General features: G+C 31.7%; 1 protein-coding gene across 5 annotated transcripts in view; it reads left to right on the plus strand.

Annotated features, from left to right (window-relative positions):
* The window catches only part of Ctnna3 (catenin alpha 3), a 1,666,222-nt gene that overhangs the window by 1,535,357 nt on the left and 113,523 nt on the right, over positions 1 to 17,342 (plus strand). For all 5 annotated transcript variants that reach the window (XM_048810157.1, XM_048810163.1, XM_048810171.1 and 2 more), the window contains one exon: positions 253 to 434. In XM_048810157.1, the coding sequence (XP_048666114.1) occupies positions 253 to 434 (182 nt within the window). The remainder of the gene's footprint in view (positions 1 to 252; positions 435 to 17,342) is intronic.

The raw sequence follows: 17,342 nt of genomic DNA on the forward strand, positions 1-17,342 counted from the left end.
TATATATATATATATATATATATATATATATATATATATATGTATATATAATTGTCCTAGAGCAAATAATTATAACTTAATAGATTTCTTCTTTGAAAAAATAAACCAAGAAAGTTTTGGCTAAATGACTTAAAATCTGAGTGTCTCTGATTTTAAATTTTAGGTTGTGTGAATACCCTATAATAACCAATTTTTTCTAAAATGCTTTCTTCATAGTGGAATGATTTTAAATCTAATTATCACACGTTTTAGGCAAAGATGACTCAACTTCCTGAGGCGGAAAAGGAAAAGATTGCTGAGCAAGTTGCTGATTTCAAGAAAGTAAAGAGTAAGCTTGATGCTGAAATTGAAATATGGGATGATACAAGCAATGATATCATTGTTCTCGCCAAGAAGATGTGTATGATCATGATGGAGATGACAGACTTCACGAGGTAATTATGTTGAAATTATATATAATATTGCTAATGGGTAGAAACATTTGTCACATTACTGAAACTTCAAATTTCTCTGAGTGGCAGATGCCAAAATTGAGTGGTAGTGAAAATATAAATAATATAAAAAACAAAGTTGAGGGTGTGTAATTCTAGAGGTTGTGAAAAGTAAATATGGCAGAGTTTCTCATAAACTGACAAAGACTTTAGATACCACTTTACACTCTGTCACTTTTAGCTTCCTCAGAGATCTTCCCAGCATAACATCAGGATTAGTGGTATCTTTTGCTGCTGAGATAGTAACTAGATATATTTAAAAGTACAGTGACTTAATGATAGCAGAAAAAGAATCATATGTTTTGTTGCATTCCAGAGAAATAAAATGTTGGTTATAACTATAAAATGGCATTTCATAGAGCTAATAAATGAGAAGTGAACTATATAGTGCAAGCCCAATCAATTACTAAAGTATACAAAATTACAGAAATTTACTTAAGTAGTCTTAGAGTTACTATAAAAGTCACAGAATAGAATACCCTGCAGCAGATCTAGTGCAAATAGAAAACTGTCCATTTATATTACCATATACTATACACGAAAATTGCTTTCAGATGGAATAATGGACGAAACCTAAAATTAAAATCATAATTAATAGAGAAAATATACACAAAGTATTTGATATTAAGATTCAGTTAAAGTTTCTAAGCATTACAAAGAAAGAATTCATAAAGAATTATTAAATTGAACTATTTTAAAATTCTAAGTACCAATAAAACTTCCTAAACAATATTAAAATTTAAGTAGATAACTTGGTAAGTATTTGCAAGAAAGAATAAAAATGTGTGATGTCACTTATATATAAAGACTATTAGTATTAAAAATAAGAAATGAATTTCCTAATCCAGGATGAAATATAATTACATAATTCACCGATTTTTCACCCATAAAAGATATGACTAATAAATATTTGAAAAATATTTAGCCTTAACATTTAATATCAAATAATTTTTAGATTAAAAAAAATTGGAGAACTTTGAAAATAGGCAAGGTACAGAGTGTGGTAGCAAAAGCCTGAAGTAGTATACACATAATTTAGCAATATGTATGAACTAAAATCCTTTATAAACAGTTTATATCGGCATCATCTATGCTGTAATCTATATGTATTTCAGAGATTCTATCCCAAATAAATAATCTGAAGTAAGATATATTAGTATAAGAATAACTGCAGAATTATCAAAATATTAGGAAAATTGGACTGTTTAAATTAATGACGTGTTGCTATATGAAGAAGAATCCACTGAAAATAAAGCCAAGATATTTTAAAAATGTTTTTAATGAAAAGCTAAAAAGTAGTCTAATCTAATTTTTTAGTATAATATGTAGATATGGCTGTTTTCCTATGAGTGTTTCTTCTTTATTTTGTATGTGACCAAAATTATTTATGACAGAACTCAAACCTACTTGTAGTCCCTTCAAAGAAAATCCACTTTTCAAAAATAATGGCAGTGAAGAGATTTCCCTGCACATTTAACTGGAAAGTTATATATATAACTTTTTTAATATTATAGATAAATATATAATGTTATTATACATAGAATTTCATAAAGAAGTCCTTTGAGATATCAGTTTATATTTTTCCTTCTTAAAGTCTTTACACTTTTTTTTCAACCGTAGTTCTATAGCTGCCAAATGTCCTCTCATTCTTTTTCATATACAGATTAATTCAGTTTTGACCTATGCTTCAGTTTTTGCAAAGATTCTGAACAATCTCTTGGTCTCTCTCTGACTCTCTTCATGTTTCCTTTTCTCTTTCTGTCTGCATCCCTAATTTTCTCAAATATAAATGCATAGATTATATATATATATATATATATATATATATATATGAAACATAGGTATAAATATGCCTTTATATAGGAAATAAAATTATATTCAATGGTATTAAATAAAAATCATGTTTTAGTAGGTGGATTTTGGATAATTTAATTACAGTTTAGTCTTCTGTTTTAATTGCTCTATTACTTTAAAAATGTATTGATATTATGTGATAAATATGTATTCATTTTTTAAAAAATGAAGTTTTATACTGACTCAAGGATAATGACTATTGTATAAATTAAATCACACCATACAAACTTTACTGAAAGTTAAGAGCAAATTAGAGCACAAAAAAGCATTATATGAAGCCAGCATTCAAACTTTCTGAGATACAGAGAATAGTGTAAGTTTTAAATTATCTTATGTGATATATATACCAAATTCCAATAGTTAATGCTGGTACTCTGCCATTGTCACGACCCTGTGTTTCTAAAGGGCAGAAACTAAGATGATTAAAACATTCCATGGAGAAGAGATTTGTAAAGAAACAATAGATATAGTACAGAAAAAATTGAATCAAAACAAGAACACCTGATATTAAGTGAAAAAATTCTGAACACAGGTCTGGGACTTGGCATTTTATAACACTGATTAGAGGGAAGAGATTAAAATTCAGTTGGTTTAGAATTGAGAGCTTTAGATCATTTTCACTTTTGATGGAAAAGAAAATCTTGGAGAGGTAGCACTAGAAGTATTCCAGGTTTTGAGAAATAGCAAGGATCCCAGAGAAATAAAAGAGAATTATAGAAGATGCCACTTTTCCTCCTCTATCACCATTACTAAGAGCATTATCCATTATGAAAAAGTGTACTTCATAATACCAAAGAAAGAGAATGTTCTTTGAGTAGAAACCATGCCCAACACTCACTATATGTTATTATAAGAAGATTAAAGTGGGAATCAAAACAGCTCAGCTGATGAAACCCCTCCCTCTAAAAACAAATAAAAACCAGAAAAAGTAAAAGTATACTATTATGCCTCTACCTGAAATAAATTTCAAAAAGTAAATAATTGGCATTATATGCGTATATATTTGATGTCCCTAAATCTAGACTCAGAACATGAAAATCAAGAGAAATTAACCAAAAATGGGAAACAATGATTTGATAAATCTTTGGGGGGAATTAGAATTAACCACCATCACTAACAATAACAACAAAAATGTGGGGAAAAAAGAAAGAAAAAACTTAATGAAAAAAGATAAAGAGTAAAAGAATCAAAAAAGTGACCAAATGTTCAAAAGGAAATAAACTCAAAAAAGTTAATAAATGGCATTAAAGAAAATAAGAAATAACCATGACATAAAGAGAATGACTGTGAGATAAAGAAGAAAATGATCAGAGAAAAAGAAGTAAAATGGTAGAAAAATTCGATGTACTTTTTGCTCTTACATATAATTACTGACTTTTTCTAAAGGTGATGATTTAGATCACTTAAATGGCTTTTTATACTTGCTTCTCCCCTCCTTTGAATTCTTGATTGTTTGGTACCTTCATGTATTTTATTGCATATATGATCCTTGATATTATTTTATTAATAATTTATTTTGATATTTATTAGTTATGATGAAACTTCCCATTATGTATGATGAAATGTTCACCTTTACCCTTTCTTCTGCCTTCTACCTGATATTCTATGTCTCATTTACAACACAAATTCTCTTCACTTCTTCTTATATTTCTGGGATTGGTTAGATTTATATTCTCAATAATTTTAATTCAAGCTTAATATATAGGTTGATTCTGAAGTAAAGATTAATAACATTTTTGTTGTTGTTCCATTGATATAATTAGCCTAGATACACAAAAGAAGAAAATGTATTTCCAATAGAAAGCTGAATTAGAATTTTCACATAATATAAAGTATCCATAACTTTATTTGGAAAATAGTATATCAAGGAAAGAAACCTGAAGTGAGAGCCTCTTTAGCTTTCTCACCATGGGGTAATATAAATAATTACACTAGATGTATTTATGCACAGGGGCCAGATCAGGAGGGAAAAACAATAAAGAACAAAGCCATGAGAAAACAGAAGTATTGGCAGAGAAAACAGAATTGCATAAATAAAGAACACTGGAGTGATAAAAATAAATAAATACAGTACGGCAAACAAAAAAGGACTCTGGACCACACTTAAGGGAATTTCAGTGAGTCACTGAAATTTAGTCATTTAAATGATCTAAAATGACTAGTTTTACCCGAGAAAACTTAATATGATAATTGAATAGATTCTAGTTTTGGCAATTCTCAATTGTTGTTGACTTTTGTCTTAGTAGCTTCAATAAATCATGATATGAGGGGGGAAAAAAGCCTTATTAAGAGAAATGGACAAAGAATAGGAACCAAAGAAAAATATACTTAAAGCAGTAACTTAAAGGAGGCAAATGAGCAGGACAAGGTTTTTGAGCTTTCTGAATGTTGGAGGGTTGAAGAGAAAGAAGAAATGGATAGGGATAGAATGAATTGTTTAAAGGGAGATAAAAACTATAGTCAAAGATGACACAGAGCATTACAATGGAAGGAAAAGAAACAATTAAAAAAAAAACAAAAAACACATGACAGGGCTGGTGTTGTGGCTCAAGTGGTAGAGTGCCCCAGCCTAGCATGTGTGGGGCACTGGGTTTGATCCTCAGCACTACATAAAAATAAAATAAACATATTGTACCCACCTAAAACTAAAAATTAATATAAAAAATGTCAGATATAAAGATAAGCCTACATGAGTTTACATGCTGTTTTTTCTAGTCTCAGTTTGAATAATGAGCTCATAATCACAGATATCATTCTTGTCTATTCAGCACAAAATCTTCCTACAACTAGTCTCCTTATATGGCAAAATCATATTTTACTTGCCTTTTAGCAGTTATCACTTCTTAGATTATCTAGTTAATTTATTTATATATTTTATACTTGCATATCCATAACAGAATATAAGTTATATGTAATTTGTCTTATTTATTATTTTATTCTTAGAACTTGCAATAGCATATGTGTGTGTACACAATATGTATAAGTTTAAGTATGTATAATATGTATAAGTATACAGATTATGTATAAGTATGTAGAATCTGTATATGCTGAATATATATTTAATAAATACTAGTTGAATAAATTAAGAAATTAAAAATAAAACACCTGTATTTAGAAGGAACCAGGAAAAAAAACAATCAATCTCCAAAAAAAAAAAAAAAACATAGTAGGTAAACTTAATCATCAACTGTTGAAACTCACTCTTTTTTTGTTTACTTGTTTGTTGATACATATGTAGATCCCTATGTAGAACACTAAGATATTAATTTGAACTCCCATATGGCATTAGAGACACTAGTTAGGGAGCTGTAACTGAGACCCTTGGAAAAGCCTAGAGTTATGATGAACAAATAAGTCAGAAAATATCTTGGTATATCCAAATAAAACATGGCAGAATGACAGTAGTGATAAAAAATGAGACTATTTGCAGTGATGACACTACACAGGGAAATTATAAAGGTTGGAGATGAAAATTGAAATGATTTGCTGTTCTTATATAAAGAAAAGATTTTTTAAAAATTAATACTCTGCAGCATAGAAAATTATGTAACACATTTTAAAATTTCTAAGGAATCTTTACAGTAATGAAAATTGGAACCAGTAGAATAAACTTTCCATATCAGAAGATGAAATTAAAATAAAGGGGATAAATTAAGTTAGAAAATGGGAAAAAAGAATAAAAAAGAAAATGTTGAGTGAATATGAAAAATACAATAATTACATAAATTATACTAAATATATAATTATTCCAATTTTTTAAATATAAGTAAGATACTTATATTTTTGTAAAAAAGTAAGGATCTGGAGTCTATCATGCTACATGAAATAAGCCAATCTCTAAAAGCAAAGGTTAAAATTTTTCTCTGATATGTGGATGCTAACCCACAATAAGGGTTTGGGGAGAAAGAATAGTTCAGTGGATTAGACAAAGGGAAATGAAAGGAAGGAAGGGGGTAGGAATAGGAAAGACAGTGGAATGACTGGAACAACTTTCCTGTGTACATAAATGAATATACCACAGTGAATCTCACCACCATGCACATCCACAAGACTGGGATCCTTATTAGAATAAGAAATATTCCATGCTTATATAAATATATCAAAAGAGATCCTGCTGTTATGTATAACTAAAAAGAACCAAAAAAAGTAAAACAATACAGTAAATCCAAAAGACAAAAAGTATCATTGAACAGAGGCACATAAGAATTTTATTTTCTAGGAACCATGGAATAAGAGGAGGAAACCTTTCTAAAAGAATAAGGAAATGTATGAACGTATGAATAAATGGAAGGAATTTGAGAAGTAAATTCTTAATGGCTTCTATTTGTTAAGTGTTGCCATCTATTGAATGTTTGACTAAGAATTCAAACATGGAGTGACAGAGCTGCAGTAGATCTGGATAGGTCAAAGGTAGTAAACATGTGTTAGTTTTCACCATTTTGTTTATTAAGGGAAAGGTAAATATATTCTCTCTTTGTATGTTCTGAGAAGACTAGTTGGGCTATATTTACTCATAATTCATAGACTGGAAGGAAATTTGCAGCAGCATTAAAACTACTAGAAAGGATAGATTAAAATGACTGGCTGTGTCCAGACTAGAAAAGAAGAAAAATGTCCCTGGGAAGTAGGATGAAAGTGGAACTGTAAAATCCTGTCACCTGAGACAGGGTGAGGTTATAGGCTTTGCAGATTTCCCTTCTCTGAATGTGTCACTTTGAAAGGAATTAATGTCTGATTGCTGATACACTTTGAATCAAATTGGAAAAGATTCTGCTACATCAGTGAATATGGAAGTATCCTAAACTGCAGCTAGTGTGTTAGAAGAGGATTCACAGCTCCACAGAGTGAGAACTCATTGGGAAATAGACACATTTCATGTTTTGCAAAAGCTAAATACCCCAACGTTCTCACAATCTATAGGTGTCACTGCCACAGGCATCCACAAAACAAAGATACTGTGTGTTCAAATTTTAAGAAAGGCATGGTAATAAAATTGAATTATAGGTTCTGATAATCACTTGTTCTGGAACTGGATCCATAGTCAGCTAAATTTTAGGTCACATAAACTTTGATAAACCTATAATTGTTTTACAATGGATAAAATCTTTTCTTTTTATTTCCAATTTTATTTCAAGCTTTTATTTTCTCAGGCAGTATAATATTTTTCAGAGTTTAAATTTAGCAGTTTTATATCTAATATATTCCTTAGTTCCACCTGTGTCACATTTCCTTCACTGAAGGAATTTCAGCTGTTCCTAGGGGGGTCTGGAAGAATGGAGGAGATAGTGGGCAGTGCATGTATATTAACAAGTGGCAACAAATTTGGCTCACACACTGTCCTGCATATAGATATTTAAGTGGCTAGATAATCAATAAATAGAAAAAGAATATAAATAAGGACAGAATTATCTCTCTCTCTCTCTCTCTCTCTCTGAAGTGCCATTAGATGCTCTGTTTTCTCGTTTTCTTCACATGCTATTTTATTAATAAGGTGCAAAATAAAGGCTATCCTTTGATGAATGGTTACTATAACTACCCAATAACAAATACTTATTTCCTCATTTTTGTTGTAAGGATAGTTTGATTATTAAAATTTCCCTTATATAGTTAAAGAAATACTGGTAAAACAAATTGCTCATAAATATGTACGTGAAATTGGTTTTGAATCAGGATCGGCTCAGCTTTAGAATCTGGGCATCATATTACACATTTTTTTAATCCTGTGCAGACATAGAACAAAACCCAGCTCTTTTCTCATGAGTGAAAAAAATGGGCATATTATATAACGTACCTTGTGCTGCTAGCCATAAATATGTTAGAATTTTAGAAGAGAGGGAGTATCAGTAGAGAATGGAGTAAGTGCAGAAAGAAAATATGAAAAAGTAAAACATATTAGACTTTGAGATGCAAAGGTTGAATTGTGAAGGGAGATGATGTAAGTAAGAAAACCTACAAGAGTGGAAACCAGGAGTGTGGAAGTGAGTCAGATCCATTTGGGTTCTCTTTATAAACAAAGAGAGACATTAAGAAAGTAATAAATTTTAAAGGGCATTTAGAAACAGTTTTTATTTATATAAAGTAGGAAATAGGAAACTATTCAAGAATTATGATTAGGGATCCATGATAGAAAGAAACAAAATCTAGGAACAATATATGGGAAGAATAACAGGGCCTTTTGGGTGGCACTGCTATCAGGGACTCAACTCATCAGGGTCTGGTCAGTTAGAGAGCCATCCAATTTGCAAATTCTGTTATAGCCTTTCCAAAATGAGAAAACTTTAAATAAATTAATAGGACGTGTACTATACCAGGAGTTGTATAAAAATCCTATAAAATTTGATGTGGCCATTTCTGAGTGTTGGCCAATGCCACTTGTCACACATTTGGCACTTCTTCCAGCCTAAATTAAAGACATGGAACAGGTTTACTCTAATGATTCTGTATAGTTACAAATACAGCAAGATATTTTCTCACTAACCCCTGTGATACATTCATTCTGGGGTAGAAAAGTCAGGCATTATGATTTTAAGTTTTCTCCTTGATAAAGGGCTAGCCAAATAGTTATATAAGCTGTTATGATATCAACACAATTTTGGAATCTTCTACCAGCACCACATTTCTTTTATTTAGCCTCTGGTGCTTTTTAGAACCAGGAGTTAAGACTTGCTAGAAGAAGGCAAGTGTTTTTCCTTTGCATTAGTTTGTTTCCCAGGAAAGCATCTTCTGGGATTCTGGTTAGAAGGTAAAGGTCTGTATAAGGGGGCTGGGAATATGGGTGATACTCTCAATGCTAAGTTTAGCATTAGGTATTCCAACCTTCATTTTTCACCCCTGATGTCAGTAAAAGTTACCCCATCCCTAAGATAGGCCTATCCTCCTTCAATACAAAAACTTTATTTTATCCCCTTCAAAGAATAACATCCAGAATTTTGCTCTGGTGAACAAGGGGTAGTTGTTGAGTATTGTGGATTAAGGGAGGGGATAAAATTGCCTATTTCAGTTCCTCTCTTCTCCTCCAAGTCCAGCCAAATATGAATCAGTCTGTAAAAGCCAACTTGATTCTTAATTTCCCCCACTGCTGGTTTGTACTGGCTTTCTTAATCAGGCTCTTATTACCACTTCTCATCTCCTTTTGAGTTTCCTGGCTTATCCTGAATATTTTTCCTAATATTTTTTACTGTTATTTTTTCCCTTTATAAAGATTAATTCTGCCCTTACTAGTGGGTTTAGGTAATTAGAGTAAAGAAAAAACAAGCCAAAGTATTACTGAGGGTTGGAGAGGGAACAAAATTAGATGCATGTGTTAATTTGCCATTTTTACCAGGAATCCCGTTAGGATTTACTAGCATTGGAGACATTTACTCTTTAAGATATTTTAAAATTACATATGAGGTTTTTTTAAATAAGTGATGGTCCCCTTTTTTTCCTCTCCCTTTAAGAAAATTCTGTCTGGGCAATATTTTGACTATGAACTTGAACAGTTTCTACATTACATGACTTATATAACAGTTGAGAACATTTAATTTTTTCCTTATCTAAGCAGGAGACAGGGTCTAGGTAAAACTTTCCAGATATCTAATTATATCTTATGGTCATATGGTAGGTATTTTTTTTAAGTTGCAGAGAGTTATGAGATAAAAGGCAAAAAGTGAGAACTTTTGTTCAAGAAACACAATCATCACATTCATCTTTGCAAAACATATTTTAAGAATTTACCACCTGTATTGTTAATATTGTTAAGATCTAAAAATTGAAATTAACTAAAGAATAGTAATACTGCTCTAAGCACTAATATTTTTTAAGCTACATTTTTAAAAATACAGCAGGGTCACATCCCTCCTCATCAGGAAATTTTATATTTTTAAGATGTAATGTGATGTCCACTTTTATCTAAATAATTGGTTTATTAATTTGATAAAATGCATAGACTTTACTAGAATTCTTACCGACTCTTTTACTGAGAATATACTGGATATTTGTCATAGTCCTTGGTATTAAGGATATACAAATACCTGCAGTGGAGGATTTTATTTTTAATATTTTTTAGTTGTCAATGGACCTTTATTTTATTTATTTATATGAGGTGCTGAGAATTGAACCTAGTACCTGGCACATGCTAGGCAAGCCCTCTACCACTAAGCCACTCCCCCAGCCTCATACAGTAGAGGATTTTGAGCCAGAGAAGCAACATATAGAATAGAGGAAAAGTTGAGAACAAGAAGATAGGCCCAAAGCAGGCAGAGGTGAAAGATGAAGATTGAAAAGAAATATATCAGTCATGAGTGGACTGCCAAGGCAGAAGTTCAATTCTGAAAGGGAATTCAGAATGTTGCTAGGAACTCAGATATAAATAAGAAAAGTAAAAATACCAAAGTTTTCTCACCAGAATCTACTTACCAGACAGAGGTTGAATATGTCTCTAATAGTCTGTTGAGCAGAAAATAAAAGAACAGGAAGGCCCCTCATTATTAGATTGTCTGAATTTTTAAATTCCATTCTAATGACATGAGAATGAAATCCTGAAGAATACTTTGGAGAGAATGAGCTTCAGAAAATTGGTTGACATGTCTGGTAAATATCAAAATGGTGATAATATGCCTTCCTGATACTCTCCCATACAACTCCGAGGACCAGTATTTATCAATAAGAAAGAAGGACTGCTTATATTTTGATTATTTATAAATTTGAATAATTTATTATTTATTATCCCTTTCCTGCTAATGGATCAATCTTCCTCATCCAAATATGAACAATCACAAGATTGTTTAAATATCCCTGAAATATTGGAACATGATAAAATGTCAATTAGTATTAAAATATATGCCCAGCCATATGTGTAGTAAGCATGGGAAGAATACATCTTTTTATTTAGTTTTAATTAGTTACCCAAGAGAAATATTTATGTGACATTTTCCAAAGGGTAGAACTGGCTTTGATATTGCAAATAGCAATTCTGACTTTATATTTCTATAATATCCCTAAGCCTGTTCTCAGAATATTGGTCACTCAACTAGTAAGCCCAACTGTCTGCAAATGAGTCAGGCATTTTGTCATCAGTAAGTATAGCCTATTGCAATCATGTGTTAACTTGAAATATGGCGGAATGCGTGGAGCATAAGAGATTTCCTGTGAAGCACCTCGCTTTCAGTTTTCCTTGTGTCCAGGAAAGCCTCAGATCTGACGAGGCAATGGCAAAAATGCATGGAAGTTTATTAAACTTAAGGGAAAAGCAAAGAGTACCCAAACTCATGTAGTAATGTTGTGTTCATTGTAGAAAAAGAGTTCTTGGCTGAGGCAGCCACAGAGTGATGGTGGATGAACAAGACTGGGAGGTGGGTTGGCTGTATTCCTCACCTCAATATACCTCCATCTACCTCCCTTGGAAATGGGCTTGTATTTGTAAGATATGTCAGCTCCACTTTACTTTTCCACAACACAACCTTGAGAGACAAAATAGAAAATGAGCAGCAGGGGCAATGGATACTCATCTTGCTTCTATTCAGCAAAGTTTTCAGAATTAAACTCTTTGTGGTAGCATAGTTGTTATACAAAATCTATGTGTAATGTCCTATGTCCCACACCCTTTTGTTTGTTAAATAAAAGATGTCTTTGCACATAGCTCATTTGCTTTCTGAAGTGAAACATTTATATTTTAAAATGATGTGTGAACAATAGCAATTTAAATGTTGTAGCCCACAAAACAAGGAATAAAATATATTGGTACATTTGAGTTTTTCTTAAACTATATAATTCTTATGAAATCTAATTTTTACTTTATTTGACAAGGCTACTAAATGCTTCTCATATATGTTATATACAAAAATGTCTAACAAATAATTAAAAATATAAGATGCCAAATATGAGACATGTAGATCATCAAAGATTTTGAAAAAATGTCTGACTTTTCAACATATAAGTTTAATAAAATTCATTTTATGTTGGAAATAAATATTATTTCAGTCTTTATATTATTTATAAATATTACAACAGAAAGAGAGAATTATTTTCTGTTGTGTTCTGTGATTAATCTTGAATATTTTCTTTTTGGGGCAGTGTTTAGAGTAATTATCTTATTATTATTGCCTTTTCCATGGACATTCTCCCCATTAAAAATCAGTTTATCTTATTGTATGGTGTCTCAAATAATTGGAAATACTATTTAGTAATGTCAAAGAGAAATGCTTTGACACAAATGGAAATAATTCTGCCAAGTCTTTTTACATGATAAAAATATTCATATATACTTAGGTGATAAGTAAAAGGGAAAAAAAAACTTAAATAGCATGTTAGTAATTGTTTATCAAAATGAATTGGACAGCCTAAATACCCTTGCCTGAATCTCTTATTGCAATTTCTTATTGTCATGAATTTGTCAGAGAATTTGGTAAAATTACTAGGTTAATTTCCAAGTTGTAGAACAGTTCTTTATTATGTGAATCTGCAGAGATTTCAAGTGGATAGATTTAAATTAAATTATGCATCATCTCAGAGTAAAAGAGACTAAAATATTAAAAATATAGAGAAATTAAAGACCAACTAAATAAGAACAGGCAGAGACTATTAAGAACTTTTTGAGGGACTCAGCCACTGTCGTTTCCTTCTTGTCTTTTTAAAATTAATTTTATTATTGATTGACACACAGAATTTGTATGTATTTGTCAGGTACAGTGTGATGTTTTCATTCATGTATATATTGGGTAGGATCTATTGAGGATAACAAATATATTCCCACCTTAAATTTTATCATCTCTGTAACAGTGAATACATTCAATAATTTGCTTTTGGCAGAGGTATAGGGATAGGCAGGGGAGATGGAAAGCTTAACATAAAGGCTTCGGGTATTTTCTTATTGGATATTGTTTAAATAGTGAAGCTGTAGGTGGGTTAACTAGAAGCAGCACATTTGGCTTTCTCTGGTTGTTGCTGAATTGGAAACTGGGCAAATGTAGGCAAATCTGATGACTAAGTCCTGCCATATTGAGTCAGTTGTTACAAAGACTATGGTTTAGCTTCTTGAATGACTCATTGCAGAGTTGTAGATCAAATTCTATTGCTATTGTCCATTTGTGTGTTGAGCCCCTCAGCAATGTAACTGATAATCATTTATTTAGGATGGACATATATAAATATACAGTTATAAGATAATATTGAATTAGTTTTATATACTAAAAACTAAATATTTATTTTAAAAACTAAATATTTATTTTTATAGTAAAAAGTCAATGTATGATCATCTATGTCTTGAATCAATGGCTCAATTAATTTAAAAGTAACTTGTTTAAAAAAGAGAAATAGTGAGATATTACAGTGGATGGATCTTTTTTATTAATATAACTATTTTTTCAGGTTTATGCCTATTGTGTTTCAAGAACCCTAATCAGAGCAGTTTGAGTTTATTTGGTCACCTCTATTACTTTGATAAATATATTCTGCATATAAGGTATCTTTTTTTACATCTGAAATCTTAAATTCCCATTCCTGTGTCTCTCTTCTAAAAGTGTTTAAAGCCTTATTCTCAACCTTATTGTGTTCTCATTTGAGATATTTCCATCCTTCCAACCTCAAATTCATGTACTCATTTCATTCTTTATTTTTTTTAATTCAGCTAAAACAGTTGGCTCTTATTTTCTTATAGAAATTTTGATGGTTCTCATGCCATACAATACCGAAAATCTCAGCCTTGTCTCAGTCCAATCTCCTGCTTTCTGCTGTCTTTTGCTTAGACTTCAGAATGTGAATTTCACTCTTTTCCCTCGGAACGACCAGGTATTTGTTTGTCCTAGTAGATGTTATAGAAAGAGGAAGCCTCAGGAAGACAGTATATTCTTACTACTCTGGTAAGTAGTTCTTTAAGCCACTTTTAATTTGAATGACAGTCAGGAGGAGAGTGTGTGCACACCAGTACAAGCAAATGTGGACACATGCATGCTGACTTGGTCCCCTCTCTATAAACCTCTCTTTTACTTCCTCTATTCTACCTTGATTACATATGTTTGCCTCCACCTACTCCATTGTTCATTTGGAATTAGTACTGCCCTCAAAGGTGATCTTTCATATTTACCTTCTATGACATAGGAATTGACCTCCATGTTCATGTTTTAGCCACTACAGATTTACTGGCTGGGTCCTTTCTGCTTAATCTTGACAATAAGCACAGTGGGAAATTGGGTGCAGAGTGCAACTATATAAACCATTAGTTATCGTTATCATTGTAATTATCATGACACTTAAATGTGGAATTGCCTTTCCTTGTTCACATAACACAGAGTAGCTATTTAGTGATTTTACTTTCTCCATAGGAAGTCACTCTGTGCTTTCAAATTATTAATGTGCTTTGTTATACTTTGTTTTTACTATAAATATAGCAGATACACCACAAATGCTAACTCATGGAACTTTTATTGGTGTAAAATGTTTTTTGACTACGACAAAAGAGATAAAACATCAAAAAGCATGTAAATTTGTCTATATCACTTTTTGTGGAATTCTAAAATGCACTTTAAATTCCACACCAGCTTTGTCCTCTGGATCTTTCTCCTGCCTGTTCACATTATTATTTATAACATTTTGAAAACAGTAGTCATCATTTATTGTGTTTTCAAACTATTTTAAATTTTCTAAAAAATAGTCTCACAAAACTTAACAGAGAGAACATGGGACAAACCCACATCAGGTATCACAGGGACATGAGAAAGTTTATAGTCAACAGCTAATGGCAGAGCCAGAAGAAAATATTTTTTTGCCAAACTGGCACTCATCAGTCATCATGGAGAACTAATCCATGATATATGGTGTTATTATAAGAGAATTAAATGGTGAAGTGTCATTTTGTGATAACAGGTCATGTAGGCAGAGGAATAAATTAAACTATATTCTACGTTGCCAGAAGTGAGGAAGTAAAAGCTCCTCAGGTAGGCATTTCTGATAAATTACAAAACAGATATTGAAGGGTATTGTTTTAAATATGTATGAACTTTAGTTTGCTTTGCTTTTGATTATTTTTTTCTGGATAAAGAATGAATTAACAAATTAATAATTAATAAAAATGAAAGATAACTATTGTTACAATTTTAGTCAGACCGTAATTAAACCTTGATATCCTTTGAAAGCTATCTCCTACAAAATATTTGATTAGAAAAGGCAGATTCTAGCATTACAGGAGTGCCAATTTACCAGCTGGCCACCATGTGTTTGACTGGTGTTTAACAATGAGTATTGGCTGACCTCTGCTGAAGAACACGGATAGTATCTAGGTACCTGCGGCAATTGCAACCCACAAGTGAAAACACAATCTTTCAGATTTGTAATGGAATACCAAGAGATGTCAAGGTGAGTCACATCACATAAATGTCACCTGCTCTGACAGTGTTCAGGACATCTGCCCATGGTGCTTTCCTTCTAATTTTCTCCTCATATAATGAAGCCACTCCAAGATGCCAGTGGCGACTGGTAGTCGCACAGTGCATCAATAGAAAGGGATATTATGCATTTCAAATCTGGCTCATTTGTTAGAGCCAAGGGTAGACACTTAATTTCTCTTGATGAGAGCAAAATTCATTTAATATAGCTGAACAAAAATATTAATCTAAGAAAAGGCACGAGTATCCCTATAATACTCTTAATGACTGCAGTCAGTGGATGCTAATTTTAGGTTCAATGTTTGTTCCCTAGTTCTAAATTGAAAAAAAGCTTTTAAATTACTATTTTTAGCAAATTCCTGATAGTAACACATAGACAAATGGTTCAATATTTATAAGACTACATTCTAATATATTTCCAAGTAATAATTACGTCCTCTTTCTTTCCTGTGTATCCCCCCCCAAAGAAAATATCCTTTTCCAAGTATTATGATTAAATCACTGCCTTCTTTTAATTTTTCTGGGGTCCCTATTTTTTTGCCTCTTTCCATGGAGATCACTTGTCAACAAATACCTTCTGGTATCTTCTTTACTTCTACCTCTCTGGCCTGAAATAATGATATTATAAAATGTTGTCCTTTTTTTCTACAGTTTGCTCCAGTTACATTGTCTGCTAATAGTCCTGTTCACCTCCCACTCATCCTTCTTAGTATATATACTTCTCCTCTTTCTTCTTTTGACATTTGCCTCCTCCATATGATCCTTTTTATCAGAATTTCACAGTGATCCTTCCCTCTTATTTTTGCCCAATTTCACTACTTTTCTTTTTATTTGCTTCTTCCATCTCTATAAGTCTCTTTCTCTTTACATTTATGTCTCCATATCACCTCCTTCCCCACCACTTTCTTTACTCATACTTGGTAAGTATTTATTGAATTTTCTCTATATAACTAGCACATAGAGACTTAAAGTTAATATGTCAAAGTATATGCCATCATATAGTTCCCCGTATAAATGGACAAATAAATTAATCAGTGGTGATTAATCATTATCAGTGTTGAAAGTGCACAGATAAAAATATACTGGGGAATTGGAAGAGGGTGGTGGCATCCAAAAACATATCATTTTGCTAAATGAGTAGATTATACAGCAGGTCTTCCAAAGGGGAAAATATGGTTAACTACATAAAATGATAAAAATGGTAATTTTTCCTTTATAGTAACCATATTACTTGTTTGTACCCTATAACAACATGCTGTATTCCCTAAGTAAACAAACAAAAATATTGAAACAAGAAAAACAAAAGTATCCTGGCTGATGTATAATCTCAGTTAAATTTTGAGGCAGGAAAAATAGGGGGTATAAAAAGTTCTCTAGGTAAAAAGGACAGCATGGGGGGAAAAAAACATCTGACGCATAAAATAGCATGTTGGAGACAAATGAGCAATCTGGCATTGCCAGACTATAAATAGAAAACAGAGCATGTGGAAAAGAAGCTTGAAATTCGGAAGGACCTCATTATGGAAGGAGGTTGTTATCATGCTGAGAAACATGAACATGATCAGAAATGCATTTAATTCCAGACATGGCTGTCATCAGATCTTCATTTTTTTTTTTTTTTTTTTAGTCGTTGATGGAC

Source organism: Marmota marmota, unplaced genomic scaffold (genome assembly GCF_001458135.2).
Source record: "Marmota marmota marmota unplaced genomic scaffold, marMar, whole genome shotgun sequence".
In the NCBI taxonomy this organism is placed as follows: Eukaryota; Metazoa; Chordata; class Mammalia; order Rodentia; family Sciuridae; genus Marmota; species Marmota marmota.